A 26,182-nucleotide genomic window follows, 5' to 3' on the forward strand; every position below is an offset into this window, starting at 1 on the left:
TGCAGGCAGTGAGCTTCTGGGGGAAAATGAGAAAAGGTAGAATACCTCTGAGGAGGAGCAGCTGGAAGTGAGCCTTTTAGGTATGTGATGTGAGAAGTGAAGGAGAGAGTGGAGTCGAAGATGACACCAAGGTTTTTGCCTCATAGGAAGGCAAAGGTAGAGGGTTCAAGGAGCACAGCCAGAGTGAGAGAGGGAAAGCGGGAGTAGGGGTCCCCATGAGAAGGATCTCCGCCTTACTGGCATTAAGCCAGAGATCGTTGGAGGCACACCAATCATGGATCACGGATATACAGTCAGGAATAAGCAAGGGAGATGGGCGGCTGAGGGAAGCCTGAAAGAGAGCTGAACATCATCCGCATAACACTGAAAGTTAGAAGGGAAGGAGGAGATCAAGTGGGCCAAAGGGGCCAGATGCCAGGGTGAGAGGATAGAGCCCTGGGGGACACCACATGTGGAGAGAGAGGTGGTGGAGAGAAAGGACCCAAGTTGAACCTGGGAGGGTCGGTCCAGGAGGAAGGAGGTCAACCACGCCAAGGGCCTGATCAGTGATGCCCAGGTTCTCACTGAATCAATTGATCAGGGCGGCATGATTGACTGTGCCGAAAGCACAGGACAGACCAAGGAGGATGAGGACAGAGGGAGAGCAGGAATCAAGATTAGAGAGCATATCTTCACAGGTGTTCAGAAGAGCAGTTTCCATGCCTCTGGCTGCTCTGAAGCAGTCATGGAGACGACCAACAGATTTAGTGTGGAGAGTAAGATGGGAGATGGCCAGCTTTTCAAGGAGTTTGCCCAGGAAAGGAGTGATAGAAATCGGGCGATAGTTTGCCGGACAGGTTGGATAAGCAGAAGGCTTTTATTGCTTTTTTGAAATTGAAGGTTGCGAAAGTTTGCTCATGAAGGTCAAAAGAAGTCATAATACCTCTGTGGCAATTTTGATTATCTATAGACTTCCAAAGGATATGCCTCTATTCGAAGAGCAGTTCCTCGCCCTTACCAATAGTATTACAAAAAGTACATCCATTATTGTTATTCTCAGTGGCTTCAATTACTGGGCCGAGGACAAAAATCATAAACTCACCAAATCTCTCTGCACTGCCTTGAACATCATTGACTAAACCCAATGTATCAAAGAACCCACTCATTAAGATGGTGATACCATGGATTGTGTCCTCACACATGGAATAAAGGTCTCAAGCCCTGCCTTTGGTCTGACCACTTATTAATGTGTTTCTCGATCTGTCTGCCTATGGCTCCCGTATGATTGAACGCTGCCATAAGAACTTTTATAAAATCTTGTAACCTTCAGAATGTCTCGGCAACCAAGTTTATGGAAACTGTTAAACCAAAACTCTTGCACCCCGATTCCTTTACAGACGTCAGTTCATTGGTAACCCACTTGACAAAGGTCACCAATGAAACTATAGAGGTGCTCGCTCCTGAAAAAATGAAAATGTTATACCTGAAACCCAAAAGAACGCCTGGTTTGATGAAACTGTGTTAAAATCTACATCACGCAAAAGAACATGTGAAAGAGAATGGCTTAAATGCTTGACTCCCGAAGCTCTTGCCAACTATAAAATTGCAGTGAATAACTACAAGAAAGCGATCGTAGAAAAATCTACATATGTCAATGCCAGAATTTGTAATGCTAAATCAAGAGCAGGTGAACTCTTTAAAATCTTAAAAGAAGTAGAAGGGAAATGTAATGTTACTGCTAACATCGAACATAACTCCTCTTAGTGTCAATCCATCCAAGAGGAGTTTGCTACCAAGATTATGGGCCATAATAAAAAAACATCCAGATAAAACGAACAGGTATGTTGCAGAATCATGCCACTCCTAACAATCCTCTCTGTGACACAGTGGCCAGAAAGTTAAGTTCAAACAGTGCTCAGAGATTTGCAGTGTTGTGGCTAGACTTAAACCAACGCCCTGTAGGGGGGACCTTTGTCCCACCAGTATTATCAAAGAATCTATGTATCTTCTTACGCCCTGGATTACCAGCCTGGTTAATTTATCATTTATAGTACTCCCCTCCTTAAAAAAAAGATCACTTAAACCCACTGCTATCAAATAATTACCACCTTATCACAAACGTTCCCTTTTTGCTGAAATTTCTGGACAAGGTGGCGTACCTTCAACTTCAGAAATTAATGGATTAAAACAATATCTTGGGTACGTACCAGTCTGGATTTCGAGCGCGACATCGTACCAAGACAGCTCTGCTGGATCTCAAACCTCCCTGGCTAGTATCGTGGATGGTGGCCAGCCAGCACTGTTGATGCTCCTGGACCGGTCGGCAGCCTTCGACCTGATCGACCATGTCATTCCTGTTGACAGGTTAAGGAGTCTGGCCGGCTGTACTCAGGGGGCAGCTGACTGGGTGGCATCTTTCCTCGGGTATAAAGAGTGACCATGGACAGTGCTCAGTCTCATCTTGATATTCTTACTGCTGGAGTACCGCAGGCTTCTTGCATTTCTCTGGCGCTGTTCAATATCGATAGTAGACCACTGTTGGATCTATTCGACCGCCTGGGTGTCCGCTATTCGAACTATGCAGATGATACCCAGTTGGTCTTCAAACTCTCAGGAAACTACAATCTGGACTCAGACACTTAATGAAGTTTACTCAGCAATCCAGACTTGGATGATTACAAACTCACTTGCTCTTAATGATAGCAAAACTGAACTTCTAATCGTAGCAACTAATTAAAGGTTAAACAAACTTGATGCCTTCTACAAGAACTTTCCCATTGCCAATAGCCAGATCTCTGTGTCCAAAAGTGTCAAAAAACTGGGTTGTCTACGTGGATTCAGTGCTAAATATGAAAAAACAGGTATCCCACATTAGAGCCTCATGTGGATACGTGATTAAACTCCTTAACGAAATCAGGCCTTACATTTCCATTGAAAATAGATCTACACTTGCCTCAGCCCTTGTTCATTCGACTACTGCAATAGTCTTTTGGTGGGGACCACCAACTCAAACATTCCATCTCTGCAGTTGGTTCAGAACAGCGCAGTCTGCGTTTTCTTTGGGCTACAAAAACATGATCATGTCTCTGAGGCCAGGAAAAAGTTACACTGGTTGCCTGTGGTGCGTAGGATCTCTCAGAAGATTCTCACACTGGCTTACAAATGTGGGTCTTCTATCACCCCATTCTATCTAACGAAACTACTGAACCCTGATAAAACTGTTTGCTCCTTACGATCGGGTGACCATCATAAATTCAAACAAACACGTTTCAAGCTGTCCAGATTTGGTGGATGTAGCTTTTCAGTGCACACATCCAAGGAATGGAATGCTCCTCCAATCACAATAAGATCCGTCACCTCCATGTCTTGCTTTAAGAAAGCAGTTAAAACACACCTGTTAGGCTAAATCTAGCAGCTAGGTCTCCTTCCAATTGGTCTTGTGTCTAATTCTCTGTTTTGTGTGCGCCTTGAGGCCTACGGGCATTTGGTGTGTTATATTAAATAAATAAATAAATAAATAAATAAATGAGGGGGTGGACAAGGCAGAGAGGGGAAAGATCCAGTGGCGAAAGTGATTGCAGAAATCGGGCAAGGGTGGAAATGTGGTACTTGCAACAGGAAAACTATTGACGCTGTGTTTGCTGTACTGTGCCTTTAAGCAAATCGAGATCTGCCTGGGGGAGGTGCAGAGAGTCTGGTGCGAGTCCAGTCACATGCCAGTCAGCAGACTGGCACCAAGTGCGCGAGTCACGATGGAGTGGGACTTATATCTTAAACTAAGGAAGCAGTCGAGGCGGGATATTGAAAGTCTACCGAGAGGTCCTGGAGCGCCACCTCAGTCCAGACCTGCCATCACCTTGAGGAGGTAGGTGTTGCGTGTGACTTACAGTAGGGAAGGGCGTTCCAAGGAACTCAGCAGATCTTCTTACTGACCAACTGATGCCCCCCCCGGCCACGATACCTCGGCAGAAAGAGGCCTGTCACTCAGACATTACCCCACAGAGAAAAGTCGGTCAAGACCCCCTTGATGCAATGCCTGGCTCGGCTTTGCCCTTGGACTCAGGAAGTGCTGCATTGGCCCCCTCCCTTTGGACTCTGCTTTGGCAGGGGGGGAGGAGTACCTGGGGTGGGGGAGGAGGGCGACTGCTAGTGAGCACGGACTGATTTCCCCTCAAATCCCGCCTGTCTTAACTTATTGGGCTGCTAATTCAACATCATCTGTAACCCCCATCTTACTCCATCTGCAGGTGGGAATGGGCTCATTTCCACAGACTCCCCCGGGCACCCCACAGCATCGACGCATGAATGAGGAGAAGGCTGCTGGGCAGTTCTGGCGGGGGTGGCAGCCACCACCCTATAGCCCAACGAGCTGCATAGCCCAGGCGAAAACTGCAGCCATCCACACAATTCTGACCATCTGGCACCACATACAGCTGCGAATATGAGCACAACACCGGGGGCTTCACTGACAGTTAAGCGTGCGGGAAGCAGAGCAATGGTGTCGACACCTTTAGCACAGTGTGGTCCCAAGAGATTGGCACGTTTGCCTCATGCCCGAAACCAGCCGACCCGCTGGTAATTCCAATGGGGAAAAAAGTTCTGCAACAACCTACTATCAACTTGAGTAGACATTCCCTGAATAAATGGCATTGAAAAGGTGCCCTGTCTCAGGGGTCTGTCCTTGATAAATGGGTAACTTTGGGGTCTAAACCTCTGGTGGTGGATACAGGCCCCCCTCTCCCTCCAGGCTATCGCCTTCCTCAGGTGGGGAAGCCAAGGAACTAACAGACGGTGAGCTGTTGAAAGAAATCGTGTTATTTGAGGCACGGGCGGGGCCATTATCCCCGCTGACCTGCAAACCTCTGCGAGAGCCCCGGCCCGAAAGAGAACGCGTACTGAATCATCTAATCTGCTACAGGATAGGCCTACAGCCAATGCGCCGACACACTCTCCTAGCCTCTGCGATCAAGGAAGCGCAAGAGAGCTCCCTAAGCCCCCCTGCCAACCAGATCTTCAACTGGCTACAAGTGAGTCAGGCGACCTGCGCCGGGTTATTGATCTTCTGACTAAAAGTTCTGATGATCTTACCGCTGCTTCCAAAGGGCCCAATAACGTGGAACCTAGCGGAAGGGCAGCAGGTTCAGGAGCGATGCTGGAGTACAAAGTTCTTGAATTAAGCAATACTGCAATGGAAGTTTCTTCGGCTAAAAGAGCTCATCAATTGCAAATGCAAGAGGATGAGCAGCAAAGTATACATCGACCAGAGCTTCAACTGACTGCTCCTCTAAACCTAGACACTACGCACTTTGCCCAAGGAGATGTCCCATGGAGATCTGACCTAAAAGGAAAGGTCAGCGCACTGTCATTCGGAGAAGGATGTATTTAGCCAGATGTCAGTGATAACAATAGTACTGGCTTCTTTCAGGAAATTGTACAAGGCCCTCAATGACTCCCTAAAGGGTCAGACCACCTTATTGGCGACGCTACACACTGAAATAATCTACATAGAGGGCTTTGTTGTGGCTTCCGATAAATCAAGAACGGAGATTCTTCTGGATCCTGTGAACATCTATTCGGTTGAAAGAATTGGAAGGGAGTGGTAAATCAACAGGCTTGCCTATCGCCATCTCCAACTGATGACAGCCGACAACAGATACAACCTGTTTTTGACGAGCCTAACTGGGCCCTCTGCCGTCAACTGACTCTCCCGGTGAGTGAGGCTCCGTGTGAGATAAGTGAAGAGCTACAGGGGGTAGGATCGGTCTGCGTGCCATCTCGGGAGTCTGCTCTTGCCCAAACGGCTGACCGAAGGGTAGAGGAGAAGTAGAAATCCCTGCTAAAAGGCTTTACGTTTTTCAGGAAACCTAAATCAGTCCCACCAACCCGAAGGAAGGCGGTCAGGAATTCCAAAAAGCACTTATGGTCCACAACAAAGACTCTAGAAGCTTTCTGAGGAAATTCATCCCCCCATCGATAAACCTCGCCCAGCTACAAATCTGCAGGCAGTTCCAAGGAATTTTTGTGCAAACCTTACTCAGGAGAGTGACCGAGATACAAGTCTCAGTGATGACGAAAGAGCTATCCTACTAGACCTTACCACTCACTCGGTTGACTCTGAAGACGAAACCTCTTCCACTGACTAACTAGAGGCGCTCGACTTGGCCCCCCTGTTAGTGATGCCTATAGAAGTAACTTGTAATATCAACACGGCACCTACTCAACATTTTTGGACATTAGCCGAGAAGAGAGAGTGGACAATCAGGAAATATGCTACAATCCCTCCCATAGAGCTCGATGAGGAGGGCCCCAAGGGTCGCTTAAGTAGCCAACCTGAAACCTCCGGCCCATGTTGAATTGGACCAGTGAAGGAGGCTAGATGTCGACCAAACTTTGCCTAAGACCGGCCAGCTTTTTAAGCAACCAATTCCAAAAGTTCAATCAGAGTTGGCTATCCTTGAATCTAGAACCACTCTCCCAAATAATGCGCTGGCCAACGGCTCCTACCAGCTCCCAGAGCAACCACATAACCACAAATTACCCGAAGGAGCCCTGTGCTGTCTCAGATTGGAGAGTGTGATCGATCAGGGGGACAAGTGCATACTAAACAGACATAACTTGTTGAATCTTTGCCACAGCATTCCGCCTTTGCGTCAACTCATTTCCAATGACTTCACAAAAGTGTAGTTAATCCAAGAAGACAGGATGGATCTGGTATCCTTGCATTTGCACTCAAGCGTGGCTAAAAACCTGCTGATGGCCTCAGCAACTTCCTTGCTATCACCGGAATATGGCCTTTACGGAACTCAGAAGCCTTTCAAAGTCAACAAACTCCAAACTATTTGACGACATCACAGAAGATGGAGATCTTGGGGAGAGGCTCAGGACTCATCCTCATGCAGTAACGGATCAGGATGAAGGCAGAATTGGAGCCAAAGAGCCTAGCCATTCTGAGACTGATCAGTCGAGACAGTAGCCCAAAGGCCCAAGGTTGTGTCAACTAATCAGAACTTTACCTTTACCATAACTGGGCCTTGGAACTCAATCCCTGATATCACGTCAAAATTGGTAGTCGCAAAACCATCAGACCTGCCGTAGGGGAGCTCATGGTTCTCGATGTCAGAGGCACTTAGGGCAGAGCCATCTGTATAGCCAAAAAAGAAGTAATGGATGGGCCCGTCTCTTGCTTATCTCATGGAACACACAAGGCTTCTCACATCTGATGAAGCGAGCGGAGAAACCATGGATAGAGGCAGACTTTATATGCCTTCAAAAAGTTTGGCTGACAACCAAAGCAACCATGGATGGTTTTGAGTTTTTTTTAAATCTGTCAACGGCAAGGAGGCTAGATCGTCCGACTGCAGGCCTACTGACACTGATCAGGGCGGGAACAGACTTTGAAGTCATTAAACCTACTAATCATGGCCCCTCCGTCCGGCACACTATCCTGAAAAAGAGCATTCCCTCAGCAAAGCCCCAGCTAGCAGAGTGCAGTTATCTATCCCTAATAAACATCTATTGGAATCCGAAAAATACCAGGACAAAGCAGATGCTTGACACAATCAGCACAATTATAGACAAAGCATATCTGCTGGAAAACTCCACAATCATCGTGTGTGGAGATTTAAACTCTCAATGTGGAGCTGACCAAGCCAAATCTACTAACAGCTTTGGCACAGGGGCTCTTAAGTCTGCCCAGCGAGGCATAGAATGGTCATGCTAATGAAGTCCTGTGATCTCCATATCCTAAATGCCAACTTTGAGAGAAACAAACAGCGTCATCCTACGTGGCAGTGGGGCGTGAAATCCTCACATATCACAAGATTTAATTGAGCTCTTAACATCTTTGAAGTGAAACCATTTCTGGCAAGTGACCACAATCTTTTAAAAACGTTTTAATGGGGTGAGAAAAAGATGCTGGTTTACTGTATGACATCAAACGTTGAGCTAACAAACAACGGATCAAGGCTGAAGATGTCAAAATTGGATGCAGAAAATTTGGCCCAGTCCCTGATGAGAAACAACTTGTAAAAACCCTCCTCAGACGGTTACCTAACAACGGACTATGTGTCACTTCTGGTTGCTTTCCAGGTTAAGAACGGTAACTGTGTGGGGCGGACATTCAATCATCTTCAAGCCCATAACATGGCTGCAAAAAAAACAGCGCGAAGGAAAGCAGTGATCGTAGCAAAATGATCAAAGGTTACTTCAGCAAGGGAAACCATCACCTGCCTAAAGAATGCATACAAAAACTGGATATGAGGTCGAAGGAAGGAGCTGCTTCTGAGGGATGCTCAGAGGATCTTGTGTGCTCTTAAAGATAAAAACGCACCCGCCATCTGGTCCATAATTAACTCAACAGGGCCCAGTATGGGCCTGATGGTCTTTCGAATGTAATGCTTAAAACAAGCCCAGATCAATGGGCGCAGATTCGCGACCACATTTTGAAGGGGATACTTCTTTCAAGATCCATACCGAACTCATGGCGGGAGGCAAATGTGGTCCCAATGTACAAGAGTGGAGATCGAGGCGACCCTAATAATTATCGTGCACTACTTGATGTGTTGGGGAAACTGTATGCCACCCTTCTTTTACACAGGCTAAGTGGTCGATGAAAGAAGGCCTACAAGATCCTTTTCAAGCGAGCTTCAGTAAAGGTTTGGGGACCTCACCCCCAATCTTTCTTTTGTTGTTATTGATGTGCAGAGCCCAGGAAAGAAGCCAGAATACCTACATTGCTTTTGTCGATCTTTCAAGAGCTTTCGATGGAATCAACAGGAATAGACTATGGAACAAATTCATGTCATGGAGCTGCCCGGTGGACTTGGTCGATCAGATCAAATCTCTGCATACCAACTCCTCCTGCAGAATCCGGTTGAACGCCTCGTGTCAGTTGAGCAAGAGGATCCCTTTTGACAGAGAAGTTAAACAGGGCTACTCTTTGGCTCCAGCGCTATTCAACCTACATATTTCAGATTGGGATCTCTCTATGGCTAACATCAGGGGCTTCCCACCAGGAATTGGAGGAGTTGGCTTTGGTTGATTCAACGCCAATTGGTCCGCAGAGACAATTAAATCATTCAGTTAAATATACCAAGGTAAATGGACTTCAAACAAATAAATCTAGGGAAAACTAAAATCCTTGCCATGCAGAAAAGTGGTTGGTAAAGCAAAAACGCATTTAGCTGGTGCTTAGGGAGTCCGAAAATTAGTTGACTCCTTTAAATATCTATGAGTTCCAATTTGTAAAAAGCGGACGTACAGGAAAGACTCAAATCCTGAAACAAAAAATGTGCACCTTGGCAAACCAAGCTAAAATCCTAAAGAAGAGATTCTGTGGCTTCTCCTTAACTCCTCTGATTGATTTTGATTTATTTGTAGACGCGCACCTGACAAACTTAATCGTGTCCGGGTGCCAATTTGACAAGTAACAGTACATCTGCTTCCATGCTGATATCAGATCAGAAATATTTCACACAAACCAGTAACTGACCATCCATATTCCCTAACAGATGAGTCTTCACAGCCTTACGAAATGCAGTGAGTGTTTTCAGGTCTCGAATGGTTCCCGGGAGGCTGTTCCAAAGTCTTGGTCCACAGACACTAAATCTTCGATCCCCTTTACTCATGTGTTTAGACCGAGGTACATGCAGCAAATTCTTGTCACATGAACGTAATTGGCGGCTTGGAATATAGCTCCTAATTCTATCCGATAGATAACTTGGAGCTAATTGATTCACGCATTTAAAGACAAGACAGAGAATTTTAAAATCTATGTGCTCTTTCACAGCCAGCCAGTGTATAGAGCGACTTAGATTGGAGATGGGAAAAGATTTTGCCACCCTAAACACCAATCTGACTGCAGCATTTTGAGCTACTTTGTATTTGCATTTGTTTACTATTTGTATCGTGCACCTAACCCTGAGGTAACTGTGCTGGAAAACTTGGGAACCTTACAGGCATACATAGGAAAACGATGTTACAGGCATACAGAGGAACACACTAGGCGAGTCGACCAAGGTTACAGCTGGGTCTAGTGGCCAATAAATACAGAAAGAGAGCATAGGTCATGGTTGAACGTCAATACAGAAAAAACACCGATACCTATGTAATAAATAAGGCGACCAAGTAAGATATGGCAGCAGCTGTGGTTGAGTAATGGCCTAGGGCTTCAGTTAGGCGAGTTTATTAGTGAGCCAAATCTTTACTTTAGTTGTGAATTAGTAAAAGGAGGGTTGCATTCTAATGGCAGGGAGTTCCAGCATTTGGCGGCCTGAAATGGGAAACTGGCTCCTCCAGCTGTTTTTAGATTGAACCTTGGAACATTGAGACAGTGTGAATGAAAAGATCTGGTGGGACAAGCTGATTGATGTTTGGAGAATTGATCTGTCAAGTATTTGGGGGCAGTGTTTGACAAGCATTTATTGGTGATAGCTAGAGTACGTAATGTAATTGTCGCGCACCGGGAGCTAGTGGGCTTCCCGTCTGAAATTCGAGATATGGCTGGATCTCAGAATGTTTAGTGCTGATCTCAGGGCGTTATTTTGTAGGACCTGAAGTCTGTTGAGGTTCCGTGCCAAGGTTCCTGGGAAGAGCGTGTTGCAATAATCGATCTTAGATAGCACTAGGGCTCTGGCTAACTTAGGGCAGCTGTTAGGGGACAGGTATGATTTACAGGCATCAATCAACTTATTTCTGTAGGCTGGTGAGGACGCTGTGGTGTTAACTTGTTTCTTTAGAGACAAGATGGAGTCACGCTAAACTCCTAAGGTTTTAATTTCCTTAGCAACTTTGATGAGGTTCCCATCAATATTGAAGTACGCGTTCTGAGGGTCAAGCTTGTTTAGTCGTGCCTGGGTGCCGACAATCAAGAGCTCTGTCTTTTAGTCATTGAGGCAGAGGCTGTGTGCCGCCATCCATGCCTGGATTTCTAAGTAGATTTCGTTAATTATCTTAGAGTCCTCTTCATAGCAGCCTGTCAACGTGATGAGAACCTGGGTGTTATGTGCGCAATTCGTATAGATGACACCCATGTTGTCAAGATGATCGAAGATTAGCTTCGTGAATATGTTGTAAAGCGTTGGGGAAACGGATGAGCCCTGAGGCACCCCACAGTGGATAGGGAAAGGTATGTTAGGATCTAAGTTTTATTTTTTTAACGTGGCGTAACTCAAGCCTCCTTGAGGTTGTTGGGGACTAGGCTAGAGTTGAGTGAAGATTTTATCACTGTGGCGATGAAAGGGGATAGCTCTTTGGCGCCTTGCTTAAAGACAAGGGCCGGGCAGATATCTCCTTGACACCTTGAGGGTTTTAGTCCTCTGATATCTTCCACCTCTTTAGGTGTGACTGGGGAGAATGAGAAGGGTGGGCACAGTGGGCCTCGAGGGTCTCTCGGCTGCTTAGTAGAAGGGGTGCTAGTGAGGCTGATCTTTGTGGCTTCTATTTTAGCTTGCTATTTTATCGGTTAAGGCTTGCTGAATTTTGGCACACCAAGCTGCATCCTTCAGGCAACCCTCTACTGGCTGGGCTGGGGATTCCAATTCCCTTAGGATACTGAAGAGCTCCTTAGTCCTTGATTTAGTGTTAAGGATCATATTGTTGTAGAACTGTTGTAAAATGCACTGCGTGTTTGGTTTGTATTGTTGTTTGGTTTGAAAATTAATAAAAATCTTTTGGTGTTAAGGATGGCGGATTGCAGTCCCCGCAATTGGAATACTGATATTCCTGACAGCAACACATTGCCATAATGCAGTCGCGAGTTGATGAGGGTCCCCACGACTATTGCTCTGTCCCCATTCGCTATGAACGGCAGGATTTGTCTCAGCAGTCGTAGGATGTAGAACATCAACTGCACCTTTGCGCTGACCTGCACTCCACATCCCATATTGTCTTCCCACACACAGCCCACATTTTATTATTTTTGGGGAGAAGTCCAGCTGTGAGCCCAAGAAGCATGGTGACAGCGCCTGCTTGGTATGTTGCAGATGATGTTTTGAACCAAATAACACAACCTCTATCTTGCTGGCATTCAACAGCAGCTGGCTAGCATACATCCAAGCCTGTACCTCCTTTAGGCACTGTTCAACTAACTCAAAGGTCTCCTCTGATCTCTCTACTCTCAAGAACACCTCATCGTTATAAGAATGGAATTTAACACTATGTTTCCTCAAGATGTTCCTAAGGGGTTTAACATACAAGTTAAAAAGTAGAGGAGAGAGTGAGGATCCCTGTGGAACCCCACAATTTTGTAGAAAGGCGTCCGACAGGAAACCTCTAAGTTTGAACCTTTGTTCCCTTCCAGTCAGAAATGACTCAAACCATTGAAAGGCTTGTCGAGAGATCTTTCCAACCTCCCCTAGCCGCTTTAACAGGATCTCGTGATCTACTGTGCCAAACGTGGCAGATAGGTCCAAGATGATCAATAAAGACATGTCCCACTGATCTGCCGTTTCCAGGAGATCGTCCAAGACTGTCAGTAATGCAGTCTCTGTCCCGAATCCTGAACGAAATCCTGATTGCAAAGGAACCAATAGTTTCTCCTGTTCCACATATTCCTGTAACTGGGATGTGACAATGTTCTCCAAAGTGTTTGCCGGCCATTGTAATCCTGCCACTGGTCTAAAATTCTGGGGATTCCAGGGTTCTAGATTAGCTTATTTTTTTATTTATTTTAGCAGTGGGGTAACACCTGCCTTCTTTAAGTTTGCTGGCCCTATACCTGCAGTTAAAGATATGCTCACAAATTTTGTGATGAAGGGGGCAATATCCGTGGCCACTCGTTTGGCTACTGATGATGGAATTGCAAATAAAACATAATTTGTAGCCTTCAAGTTAGAGAGTAGAGAGCATATTTTCTCCTCCGAGACTTCAGTAAATACAAATGGTTTATGAACCACTGCATCATCTGAATAAGTAACCTCAACCACTTCTAGTTGTTCCTGAAGATCTATCAGTGTGGATTGAGCGATCTTTTCTCTGATTGAACTATACAAGTGAAAAAGGTGCCTTCAGTGACCGATGGGCGTTTGGAAAATGTTAAATCTGTTTGAAAAATATTTAGATCCCAACTCCCTGCAGATATTCAGGCTAATAAAAAGTGAAATACTGTCAAGAAAACAGCAAGGTGGGGACTCAGTGGGACCAGTACCGAAGATCGCTATTAGAAGATCTGGGTCCTCAGTGGAAGAACTGTTAGCTAATACAGCAAAGGTCAAGAAGAAATTATGGGAGAGAGACTGGATTACGACCTGTGAAGAAGCGAATAAGCAAACTATTCCGACAGCTAGCACAGGAAACAAGATCTTATGGTCACACGCCGGAATATATGAAAACATTCCCAGATAGTCACTTTAGAGCTAAACTGATGAGGATCATATTCAATTTGTAGCCTAAGTGGAAATTATCATGGCAAGAGCGTGTCACAATTCGGAACACCCACGGTGCAGGTCCTGTAAGGAACCAGGTGTTTTGGAAACTCTCTCACACGATGTCCTGGTCGAACGGAACTGAAGTCTTCGCATTTTGCAAAATTTGTGGCATCTGCTTCCTCATTCTAAGCTGAAGACTGGTGGTGCCGGCTACTAAGAGGGGACAAAATCAATCCGATGATTGCCATGGTTACATTTTTGGAAACCATTTTTGTTGAAGTCTGTGTAGCATCTTAAGGTCCTAGGACAAAGAGCGAACTGTGTGACAACAAACGGGGGGAGGGAATTGGGTGAATGGATTTGGACTTGATGATATTTTAAGCAATAAATAATAAAAAATATATATGTGGTCCTTGATAGTTCTGGAAGAGTAAGAGAGCACCTTTTTGGATGACACTTTCAGAGATAGGAAATGTCTAGAAACATAGTCAGGTGTTGTCAGAGAGGAGGAGGAAAAAGGAAGAAGAGAGGGTGAGGCAGCCAGAAGGGGCCTGAGAGAGGTAAAGGAGGGGGAAGAGGAAAGTGAGGACAGGATGTCCTGAGTTTTAGTGGTGAAATGAGAAGCCAGTGGCGTGCAGAGGGGCTGGGAGGGAACAGAACAGTTGGAGACTGCACTAGGATTGGCCATCTCCTAGCAGATTTTAAAGAGTTTGGCCGTGTTGCTAGATGCTGTAGAGACGCAGGCTTGGATATGGACCCTCTTCTTGGAGAGGACAGAGAATCTGTATTGCCTTTGGAGCAGGCGGCAGGCCAGTTTGTCAGATGATGCACCCGAAGCCCTCTACTTCCTCTCAGCCACCCTGCACTTGCGTTTCATGGTGGCGAGGTTGAAGTCATACCAAGAGTTGCACTTGGAGGTAGGGTTCAGGTGGATTTTCATGACAGGGGCAAGGATGTCCGGAGTGTTGGAGACAGCGATGCAGGTTAGAGAGGGCTGTGTAGTGTGAGTCAGCCGCGGGAGTAGGAGGGGCGGAGGAAGTAGAGGCAAAGGCTTCCACTGGCAATCGCTTCATGGGCCAAATGACCGAGAAGGAAGGTGGCAGTGCTAGGGTAGGCTTTGTCTGCGGAACACAAAGTTTCAGGTGGAAGGAGAGCAGAAACAGGTCAGTCCAAGAGAGAGGAGTGATGAGAGGGTTAGAGAGAGGGATCCCTGAGGAGATGAGAACATCCAAGGTGTGTCCAGCAGAGTGTGTGGGACCAGATGGTAGAATGGAAAGGGAGAGAATTGCAAAGGTTGTGGAAGAGCGGATCAGAGACATTGAGGTGGATATTGGGGTCTCTGAGGAGAAGTTGAGAGGTAGAGGCAAGGAGAGAAGAGGCGAGGTCAGCCCGTTCTCAGAGGAAGATGGTGACCTGGCCAGGTGGCCGGTATATGGTGGCAACAGTGAAAGAGGCCAGGAGAGATAGAGAGCCTGCAGACTAGGCATTCAAAGGATGAGGCCTGCGTAGGAATAACAGAAGCAGGGACTCACTCCGGAAAGGTCAAGACCACGCCACCTGCAGGGCAGTTGGTTCTGGGCTCAGAGAGTATCGTGTAGCCCTGAAGAAGGAGAGTGTAAAAACCTGTGACAGAGCTGGCCGTGAGCCATGTCTTGGTGAGGCAGAGGAATCCAGGGTAAGGTCTTTGAGGAGGTGGCAGATGTAAGAAGTGTTTGACAGCAGAGCAAGAGTTTAAAGTATTTATTTTATTTGTTGATAGCGCCCAGACCCGGAGGTATCACAGCGCTAGAGAGGTTCCAGTACATGTGGCAGAATTACTGTAGTGTTACACGCAGTAACATTCTGGAGAGGTCAATAAAATAGAGGTAGCAGAGTTTCAGATCTTTGATAACATTTCTGGTGAAGTCGTGCGTTAAGTTCAGGGGTATTTGTTAAACAGTGCAGATTTTATTTTTTTGCGAATGATGGGCTAGGCAGATTTATCTTGGATACAGGATGGTAGGGCATTCCACAGGGTGGGGGCAATGACGGTGAAGCAGGATCCACCCGCTCTCTTTCTGTTGAATCTGGGGGTGGTAAGTGAAGTGGACGAGGAGGAGCGCAGGCTGCATAGGTAGGTTTTTTTTGTGATGCGATGGGTGAGGTATGGGGAGGCAGTGTTGTGGCGCCAGCGATGGGTGATGGACAGGATTTGTAACTCAATGCGTGCTTTGATAGGTACCAGTGAGCCTTGCGTCTCGCAAGAGAGATGTTATCTGATCATTTCGGGCCCAAGACTGCCCTGAGGGAATTATTTTGGATTAGTTGTAGCTTGTTTAGGTTTTTTTGCGAGGCTCCTGTGATGATGGCAGTGCAGTAGTCCAATGTACATCCAATGATGGCCCTGGCTAGGGTGAGGCAGTTGTTGGTGTCAGGAATTTTCTGGAGAGGTTGATTAGTTTGGTGGAGTAGGCAGTGGACGAGGCGACTGCCTTGACATGTTTCTGCATGTTTAGCTCTGAGTCGAGATAAACACCCAGTGTTTGGATGTGGGGTGAAACAGGGGGATGTTCCCATCAATGCAGAAAGAGGCAAAAGTAGGGTCGAGGATTTTTAGGCGATGTGGAGAGCAGACGATGAGGAGCTCCGTCTTATCATTCAGACAGATAGCGGGTGACCATCCAGGCCTGGATGATGCTGTAAATGTGATTAATGTTGGCTGAGTCTAATTTGTGATTTGATGCAAGTTTGATGAGGACTTGCGCATCATCGGTGAGGTTTGTGTATGGGATATTTAGGCTATTCAGATGGTTGAAGAGTGCTTTGTGAACATATTGTACAATGTAGGTGATGGGCAAGATCCTTGTGGGACACCGTAGGAGACGGGAATGGGGTCAGCTGCTTCAGCCCCAGCGAAGACCCTAGAGGATCGGCCAGATAGGAAGGATTCAATCCAATTGGCCACATCAGAGGAGAGGTTGAAAGTGGCGGTGAGGTGGTGACATGGGATTGTGTGGTCTACATCGAAGGCCGCAGAGAGGTAAAGTAGTAGGAGGGTGGCGCCCCTGTGTCACGGATAGTGTCTAGCTGGATGTAAAGGTCGCGGAGGGCTGATTCCGTGCTTTGTCTGGGCCTGAACCCTGATTAGCAGGTGCCCACTAGGCTGTGGGTTTCAAGATGAGTTTGAAGTTGTGAGTAGGCAGTACGGTCACAGATTTTTAGAAGTTAAGGCACTGTGGTGATAGGACGGTAGTTGGTGGAGAGGGTGGGATCTAGGGAGGGTTTTTTTCAGGAGCGGTATGACCCGGGCTACTTTGATAGAGTTGAGAACTATGTGTGAGTTGAAGGAAGCGTTGATGAAATTGGCAATAGTGGGTGCAAGCGAGTCAATGAATAGCTTGAAGAGGTGGGCCGGGCAGATGTCACCAGCGCAGTTGGTGGCTTTGAGCAGTTCGATGGTGGTGAGCACATCTGTAGGGGACCCAGGGGTGAAGTGGAAGAGGGGGGGTTTAGGAGCAGATGGGGGTTTTAGGAGCAGAGGGGGTGGTGGTGGGTGCCGGGGATTCTGGGGGAAAGAGGAGGGATTTTTGGAGAATGGTTTTGTCTCAGAGGTTGTGGATTTTGTTAGCTAAGGCTGATGGTACAAATGTGCACCAGGCTTTGTCTTTTGGGAAGCTGTCGTTTGAAGGGGCTGGGGTTGCAAGCGCCTTGAGGATTTTGAAGAGTTCTCGTGTGTTAGAGCTTGCTTCATTAAATCTGACATTGTAGATGCTGGCTTTTGTGGTCAGGATAAGTGTTCTATACACACACAGACAATGGTGATGAAGGCCTCCTTATTGGTGAGTGTTTTTCCACCAGAGATGTTCTTGGGTGCGTTTGAGTTTGCAGAGAGATATTAATTCCTCTGTGAACAAGTTGTGGTAATTATTATTATTTTTTTTTTTGCAAGACGTGGTTTTGAGTGGGGCATGCTGGTCTAGAGCACTGAGGAGTGGTTTTGAGCGGGGCATGCTGGTCTAGAGCACTGAGGAGTGCAGTGTTGTAGGCTGTGAGGATGGTTTCGGGGTCAGTGGTGTCAGGTTGCGCCTCAAGGGCGTCACGGATGGTAGGTTCTAGTAGTTCTTTGGTCAGATTGCTGGTGTGTCTGGAAGTGATAGGTGGGAGGACACCCCCCATAAGGGTGAGGGTGGGTGCGAGAGACAAGGCAAAGTAGATAAGTGAGTGGTCCATCCAGGGTATAGGGTCCGTGGAAGTTACTTTGATGGGTAGGATCCAGCCAAGGATCCAGCCTTTATCATGAGTGGGGAGGACACAGTTTGGGAGAAGTTCATCTCCTCGAGAGCTGTGGTGAGGGCTGCCGACTTAAGGTCAGGGGAGGTCTTTGTAGCCTAGGTTGAAATCACCTAGGAGTAGGAATGTGGTTTTAGGCTTAAGGAGAGGGGCAATGAGCAGGGGGATGTCAGAACCGGGGCGCTGAGGTTGTTGGGTTGACGGTGGAGGAGTGGTATGTTGATGGTGGAGTAGGGGGTTGACTAAATTTTGGCAAATAGGAGTCGTAGCCAGGCAGAGGTGGGAGGCTCTGATGGCCAGGGATGATTTGGATATGATTGTGACTCCTCAGCCTTGGTTTCCTTCTCTGTCAGCCCTCAAGATGGAGTAGCTGGTGGGTAAGGCTAGATCTAATGTAGGGCCAGCTGCCTTGTGCAGCCAGGTTTCAGTTATGGCCAGGAGGTTGAGATCTTAGTCCAGTATGAGGTTGTGAATGTTGGGGGTGTGGGCGCACATGGAGCGTGTGCTGATGAGGGCACAAGATTGGTGATCAGGGCAGAGTGGGGTGGTGATAGGTTTGTCGGGGTGGGTTTGGACGGGGGTGGCCGAGTGTGTAGGTTGGTGGTAAGCTTGGCAGTTATTGGTGTGCATGGTTTAGGCTCATATGGGCGGGATTGGTGTTATTTGTACTTGGATGGGTTAGGGCGGCCAGTCAGTATGGCGCAAAGTCTGTGAAGGTGTGATGCACCCAGGCATGGAGCCTTGTCTAGATTTGTAGGGTTGGTGGTGAAGGTTGGTGAGGGTTGTGTGATGCATGTGGTATTAGGGGTGTGCAGTGGCAATGCAGTGGGGGTGGGGGGTTCTTGTAGGAGTAGATGGGGGAGCAGCTGGTGCTGTGGGTGGTGGCCTGATGTGTTATGCTGGGTTGTGTATGTGAGTACGGGATCCCAGTTTAGGTTTGAGCATGCAGGCGGCGAGTGCTGGTGGGGCTGACTGGTGTTCAGGGGCAGTCACTCGGTCTCTCTGGTGTGTTGACGAGCCAAACCATTTTGAGGCTGCTTCATGGAGAGCGCTCCTTACAAGCAAGGGGGTGTGTGCAAAACAGGGCGGAGTACCGGGAGGTGGTACACGCATTAGTGTCAAAGGGGAGCTGGCCCATCGGTCAAATCGGCATCGATGTGAACCAACTGGGCGTCTTATCTTACTGAGTTAGTGTCCCATGTTGATGATGTCCGCCGCGGCAGGTGGAGAGACCTTCTTCAGAGCAGCGGGTTGCTATAGGGATTGTGTTCTGGCCCTTCCAGGGAAAGAAAGGGGCCTTAGACCAGGGCCTTTACTCTGGGCCCAGCATCGCCTCCCGGCTCGGCGGAACCTCAGAATTTGCTTGGGGGAGAACCCAATCAGGATGCCGTTTGCAGCTGGGTGTCTCTCCAAGCATTTTTTAGGTAGCAGGCAGACAAGGCAACGTGGTGGCCATCTTAAGAAAGGTTTTGAAACCACAGAAGTCGGTAGTTGCAGGATTTAAAGATGCTGGTGCCCTGATGTTGGGGGGTACATCATGCTACTCTGAGGGTCCTTCTGGAAAGACAGGGGCCTTAGACCTGGGCCTTTAGTCTGCGCCCGGCGTCGCCTCCTGGCTCAGCAGAGCCTCGGGATTTGATTAGGGCAGCACCCAATCTGGATGCCGTTTGCAGCTGGGTGTCTCTTCAAGCATTTCGGAGGTAGCAGGCAGACAAGGCAACGTGGCGGCCATTTTAATAGTGCTTTTGAAACCACAGAAGCCAGTAGTTGCAGGAATTAAAAATGCTGGTGCCTCAATGTTGGAGAGGCACATCATGTGGAGCAGGTTGCGACATTTGAAAGACTTCCGGAGTGGGGTACAGGAGTGCGGTACACCCAGCTGAGGCGGTTGAGAGGCCCAAAAGTGGGCAGAGGCAGTAGTCAGAGGTGGCATACGGACCAGAGAGGAGGAGAAGGTAGGTGCTAGAGAGACAGCGGAGGAAGGAGGAGGCAGAGGAGGTAGGGAAGTGTTAGAGGGAGTAGCAGAAGAAGTGAGAAAGTTGCTAAATCGTGGGAAATGCCTTTCGAAAAGGAGTAGATCGGGCTGAGAGCCCTGGACCAAGATGGTACAATTTAGATAGACATTGATGATAGTTTTGGAGGAATGGAAGGAGGCCAAGAGGACCTCCCACCAGGTGCCACCATTAATGGAAGAGAAGGAGACAGGAGAGAGAACAGAGACCATACGAGGGCTCCATAGGTCTGGAGAAGGAACGACAAAGAGGATGTCAGTGAGAGTCTAACTGGAGGAAGCACTGGTGTTGGTATCAGTGATAGGGAGGCCTGGGTTGGAGACCAGGATGTCCCTCTTGGACTTTTCCTTCCAGGCTTAGTGAGAGGGATAGGATAGGTGATAGAGTAGCAGTTACAGAAGATGGGAAAAACGAAGAGCACCATAGAAGGTGCGAGGAGGAGAGTTGGAGGAAGTGAGAGGGAGGGGGCGAAGGAGAGGAGCACGACTCTGTGCCAAGCAACGCATGATGCATAGTCGGGGCGTTTGGGGGGATTAGACAGTAGGAAACACAGCAAGAAGAAGCAAGACAGGAGACACACCACAGTACCAACAGTAACCACAAGCAAGGGGACCTAGAGAGTGGGAGAGAGCCTAGTGGACCAACAGAGACACAGTAACCAGCAGTACCCAACTAGAGGGGGCGTGGGGAAACAGACCCAGAGAGCACAGCAGTTAATCAACAGCGAAGCAACAGTAGGGTAGGAACCTAGAGGGGGCAAACAGACCTGGAAATCACAGAAGTTAATCGTGAGGCACAGCAGTCACGGGACAAAGCAGAGACTCCCCAACATAGTCAGGCAAACCACAGAACACTAGAAGCAGCACGAATGGGGACTGCAGAGATGTAAAGGCAAACCTAAATTAGAAATTACCACAGAGAACTAAAAGAAGCACATATGGGGGATTCACAGATGTAAAGGCACATGTAAAATTGTGAGCACAGCAAGTGGGCTAAACTGTGAAATGAGCAGTGGGACGAAAGAGTCAGCGATGCACAAGTAGCGTGCTTACCGGTGGGTGTGAGTAACGCAAGGTGGTAATTAGTGAGGTGGAGGCTGCGGGGGCCCTCACAGTCCTCCAAGGACCGGACAGGGTCAGAAAGGGAGGAACATGGCCCTTACAAGGAGGACCTTTGAGGGGGCTGGCGTACGCCTGCCGGCTCCGGGGGGCTGGTGTAGCTGTAAGGAGGTCCAGCCAATCAGGTTGGCAGGCAGCTGGACGATCACATCAGCTGCTCTGCCCACCGCGAGGGGCGGCCATGATGAAAGGGCCTTGTAATAGGTGGCAACCAATGTTCCCTGTAAGGTGCATGCCTGTGCGGCCGCGCACCTTTTCATTGGGAGCCGCGCATAGTGCTTATTTTGTCGCGCACTTGCTCCAATCAACATTTGCAGATTTTTTTTAAAGCATAATTTAAGGCTAGTAAACAAATGTACACACTGGCGATTTGGCCTACATGCAGGCCAAGAGGCTGCAGCAATGTTCGTGATGACCAGAAAACACACCTTGGGTCACACAAACGTTGCTGCGGCCTCCGGGGCTGCTGCTACTCGTGCTGCTGCTGTCCTTGGCTCAGGGCTGCACTCTGCGCTTACGCAGGGAGCCTGGCCACCGCCCTGGCACAAACGCACGTGCACTGCTGCTGGGTCTCTCCTTGCCTTGCGCAGTAGGCAGCAGTAGCAAGTGCGAGAGACCCGTGCCTGCATGCAGACAGTCGCTGAGTAACTCGAGCTGCCACGACGGACGACGCCACACAACCTGCTGTAGCTTGTGTGACCCCCCCCCCCCGGCCATCACCCCACCCCCGTGAAGAGAGCCACGAGCCACATATGTGCCCCGCCACATGCCACCTAGCCTAAGGTAGGTAAAAAGAGTTATGTAGGCGGCGCGGCAGGAGGCCTAAGTTTGGATTTGGGCATAGGGCCTCTTTTCTTGCAAGGGGAAGGATACATAAATGAAATGGGACTGACCGTCATGATTAGCCATCCGATTCAGGCCAGCCCAACTAAGCCAGCCTGCGTGTTCTGCTGTTCGCTGACTGCTGCATGATTATTCTGCCCAGGCCATACTTGCCCGTTTTTTGCAATTTGCATTTGTGGGGGGGGCACCAAACAAACCACGTGTGTACTAAGTGCGACCGTACTCTACTCCCATGCAGCACTGGATGATTTCATTAAAGTATCCCATCAGGCTTGCTGTGAACAAGGTTCCACTGCATGTGGAATACACCTGTGATCGCTGGGCTGAATGGGCTCCCATTTGTTTCGCAGGATTTAACATCCTGGTGCTGCTAACTCTTCCCTAACTCTTTCCTAAAATGCTGCATAGCAACACAGAGGTTCACTGTGTGAAAAGGGAACATCCTGATGAGGGGGAGGTGGGGGGGGGCGGGCTGGGAGGGGCGCCGGGCTACATAATAAAGCTGAGTTAAAGGAGGTTTTATATGTGGCGAAATCACATTGCATACCAACGACAGGCTTCAAAGTCGGTGCTATTTGCATGTTTAATGTATGTGCCCAACCTCAAATGCAGGGTCGCATTCTTTGAATGGTACTTTTGAAATGTATAGAGGATGGTTGAACCTATACGAGCACTTTCGTTAGCAGAGCTGTCACTTCTGTATTTAGAGCAGCAGCAAAGAAAAGGGCATCTTTGGGCAGGGAATTTATAAAGGGCTCCCGTGTGAACACAAACAGGAGGCATGCATGGCGTTGCTTTGCTGTTTTGGATCTGTGCTCTGTTACCCCCATCCCCACAAATCACTTCACCATATCACCTCCTTCGCAGAGTGCCATTAGGGACCGAAGGGGGGGGGAGGGTGTGTGTGTGTGTGTGGTGTGTGGGGGGTGTGTGTGTGTGTGTGTGTGTCTGTGTGTGTGTGTGTGTGTTCGCAACTTAGTCCATGTAAAAACAGCAAAGCTGCACTCCACTCCATAGCAACGGTCTGTGCACCCCAGCACAGAGGTTGCCATTTCACACTTTCATGGAAACCCTAAAGCAAACTGCAGCTGGACGGAAAATGGAAAAATCCCTCATTTCTGTTGGAGGTATTCATCGCTGTCCCTCGAACTACAACCGAGCTGTAAATAACAGGCACCTCAGGCCGGTGTATGCAATATCATTAATATATTTCATTCGTTCTTGGGGAGATGTCAACATCAAATTCCTCAAGGAGAACCCATAAGACTACCACCTGCAATAAGAAAATTTCAGTACCCGACTAATATTTTACGGTTTACTTAGATTAGATTAACTTAACTGGTCTGCTGTTAAATCTCAGTTACCAGTTTAATGGTATCCGCTAATGGCTCATTTTACTATAGCCGATATGATAACTCAGTCGGTTGAGCGCTCGCTGCTGCAATGTGCGTGTGATCTACAAGTTCGAATCCCAGTAAGGCCATCTCAGCCTTTCATCCTTGTGAGGTCGATAAATGAGTCCAACACAGGTTGGGTGATACTGTATGCATATTTGTTCTATAAAAAAGAGCTTAAGCGTAAGTGCTATACAAAAACATCATTTAGCCTTGGACGTCTGCTTGCATTCACAGTTATTTGACAATATGGATCTGGAGGGACCTGTTATTGCACATAGTGATCTACAAGGAGGCAGGGGTGTACCCAAGTCAAAATGTTGGGGAAGGAGGTCTAACCCTTTAAATGTGGGAGAGGTCAGGTGCCAACGTCATAGATTGTGGTGTCAGAGCAAACTTACTTGAGTGGGGTCCTCTAACTTCTTCACACATTCTAATGAGACTATTCTAGTGCAGCTTCAATGTTACTAGCGGTTAACTCTCTCCTTCACATCTGAAACCACGCAGTTAAGGAGTGGTGTGAGAATGAGCGGTCTCCTGCCCCTTAGTACCCTTCTAATCACTCCCTAAACCCTTCCTTGTTAGAGTGTTGCCTCTCGCTGGACCTCTGATTTGGTTGCAGTCCTCTCCTCTTATGATGCTGTATAGTCACCCTCTTCTTGGCAGACTTTCTGAGACTGCCGGGTTAACTTCCAGGACAATCTGAGATTACATGATTCAGTGCTTTTTATTTAAGTGTCAAGAGTCCAATGTCCTTTCATGCCCCCCTTCTATTAAGTCGTCTTTGTCATTAATCATGTTCATGTACTGTTTATTTCATTAAACCAATAGAAAGCATTTCCTTTATATTCCAGACATTTAGTGAACTGAGAATGGAGGAGCTAATGCTGTGCTAATATTAATTTGTGAGGCAGAATCTGTGTTCCACTACAAGAACCCCTCTGTTCTTATACCAACCCATCATAAAACGAAAGATCTTGCTAATGTTTAGCGATGTAAAAGGATACAATTTGAGATGAGCTTAAGTCTTGGGAGGAGAATAGAGCACCCAAATGCCGCTTGCAGTAGAGCCTGTTGTGCCGCAAATTCGCATTCCTCGCTTGCACACTGTGGAATCTGATCACTAAGCCTTGCTCATTGGTGGGGAGCCACGCCGCCGCGCCGCCGATGACCACCCCGGTCTGGCAGCGCATCACTCAGTTGCGCACATGACTGAAAAACGGCCCGCACACAACTATTCTTTGGCGCACACAGCCCAAAATAATTAGAGGGAACATTGGTGGCAACCACCTCTTGGAAAGGTATGTTAGCCCAGGAATCAGAATGATGGGAAAGTCCCTCCGATGTGGTGCGCCCTGCACACAGAAATGAAAATAGCACTGTTTTATCTCCAAATGATCAAGCATGCAGCGAACTCAATCCATCTACCCAAATCTTCCTAAAAACTCCAATGACATCTGTCCCAAAATATACTGAGGGAAATTCCAAGTAAGATGTCAAATGTTCGCTATACTCTCCTTTGATTGTCTTTTCGTAGACTCATTCTCCACATCTTAAGCTATCAGCTAAAATAGTTATCCTTCTCTTCCTCTTAAATCTCTGTCCAGTTGCATTGGAAGATGTTGTTTGTGTCTTCAGTCTCGATCCACTGCAAACATATGTAAGCTCAACATCCTCTTCAGTCTGTCTGACTCCACCGTCTCCTCAATCTCACTTGATTTCCTTCTCAAATTGATGTTATCCAAACCTCTTCCTCAAACTGTTAACTTCAGCTCCTCCAAAACTCCTGATTTACCCAATCTCGCCTTCAGGTGCTTCTATGAATTCCTTTTGCTTGTCAACTCATTCCCCTCGATTACAATCACCTCCATCTCTAAACTCCCAGACCAACTGAAGAGAAGCTCAGGCTTATAGGCCTGTGAGCCCACCCCCTGGTTTGGCTTCCCAAGCCAATTTGCCTCTGCGAAGGGCAAATGGTGCAAAGTTGGGATTGGCTAGTGCTGATGGACTCCCGTGACTTAGTTCAGCCCTTGGTAAGTGCAACTAAATATATCAAGGGGGTGCTGTACAAACATTAATAAATGATAGCCAAGCTGAATGATAATCTGGTGGAACTGAGGCAATTTGGTGGGGAGAGGGTGAAAACGATACTCAGGAGGGCATCTTCTATGCCCTAATCCTATTTGTGACACATTGATATCACTAAACAATTAACATAAACATAAAGTGTGCAAAGAATTCAACAGGATGTGTTTTACTATCAAAGACATGTACAATGTCTTAGTCACCGAAAGATCACCTCGAGATGCAGATGACGGTGCAAAGGGAAATGGATTACTGTCCTGTTCATTTTATCTTGGTCAAGCAAACAGAGAATCTCTTCAGTACTCGGTTGCTGCCATAGGGACTGTCCCAAGCTTTTCCTTGTCTTGTGATGTTCAACAGCAGCTGGACCCCAGAGCAGTAACCTAAAATGCAAATTTAAGCAAGGTATTAAAAAGTGACCATACATTAAGAACACATTCAATATGCATTCAAGAACACAACTGTGCTCAAGAGCAGAGTATAATCACACCACCTTCAAGTTAATTTGATTTGAGTGCTTAGAACTATTCATAGCTCTGCAACTATGAAATCACAAACAAAAATGTCAGGCCAACAACACTATGTGAAAAAACACAGAGGAATGGTTTCCAAGAAATTCTTAAACCTTCCCAGAGTTTTAAAAAAAACAACAACCAGTGAGATACTAATTATGTCAATTTTTATTGGAGGTTTTGTTTTTTACTTGAAAGCCTACATTACCTACCGGCATTAGCATATTATAAGCACCCATATGGCCTGTGTGACAGGGCCAGAGACGGGATCCCATTCATGGGGGTTGGGGACCTCTCTCAACTGGAGGTAGGAGAGCCAGTCCTGTCCCAGAGCCGGGATGAGGATCCCAGTCTCATTCCCTTCTACACGTTTCGGTCTTCAAATTGCAAGTGTCACCTGTTATCACCCCATGCCTGCAGTGCCCTGTTTTGGCCAGTGTGCTTTCTCCTCGTTTCGAGAACTACAACGCCCATATGTCCTTGCGGCAGAGGAGGGAATGACAACGCCCAACAGGGAGAGAGCAGGCGGTGAACAGCAGGTCCACAAAGCAATCCACACTGGAGACCGGCAATCAGGATGCTCCAGACAACACATATAAGAAGAAC

The 26,182-nt window shown here is 47.5% G+C and overlaps 1 protein-coding gene across 1 annotated transcript in view; it reads right to left on the reverse strand.

The window, feature by feature from the left end:
• Nucleotides 1–26,182, reverse strand: part of URB1 (URB1 ribosome biogenesis homolog) — a 2,274,827-nt gene that overhangs the window by 466,948 nt on the left and 1,781,697 nt on the right. The window contains exon 29 of the mRNA XM_069636341.1: nt 25,279–25,447. Coding sequence (XP_069492442.1) covers nt 25,279–25,447 — 169 coding nt within the window. The remainder of the gene's footprint in view (nt 1–25,278; nt 25,448–26,182) is intronic.

The sequence above is a fragment of the Ambystoma mexicanum genome, chromosome 7p (genome assembly GCF_040938575.1).
Source record: "Ambystoma mexicanum isolate Mex_15411 chromosome 7p, UKY_AmexF1_1, whole genome shotgun sequence".
NCBI classification, from domain to species: domain Eukaryota; kingdom Metazoa; phylum Chordata; class Amphibia; order Caudata; family Ambystomatidae; genus Ambystoma; species Ambystoma mexicanum.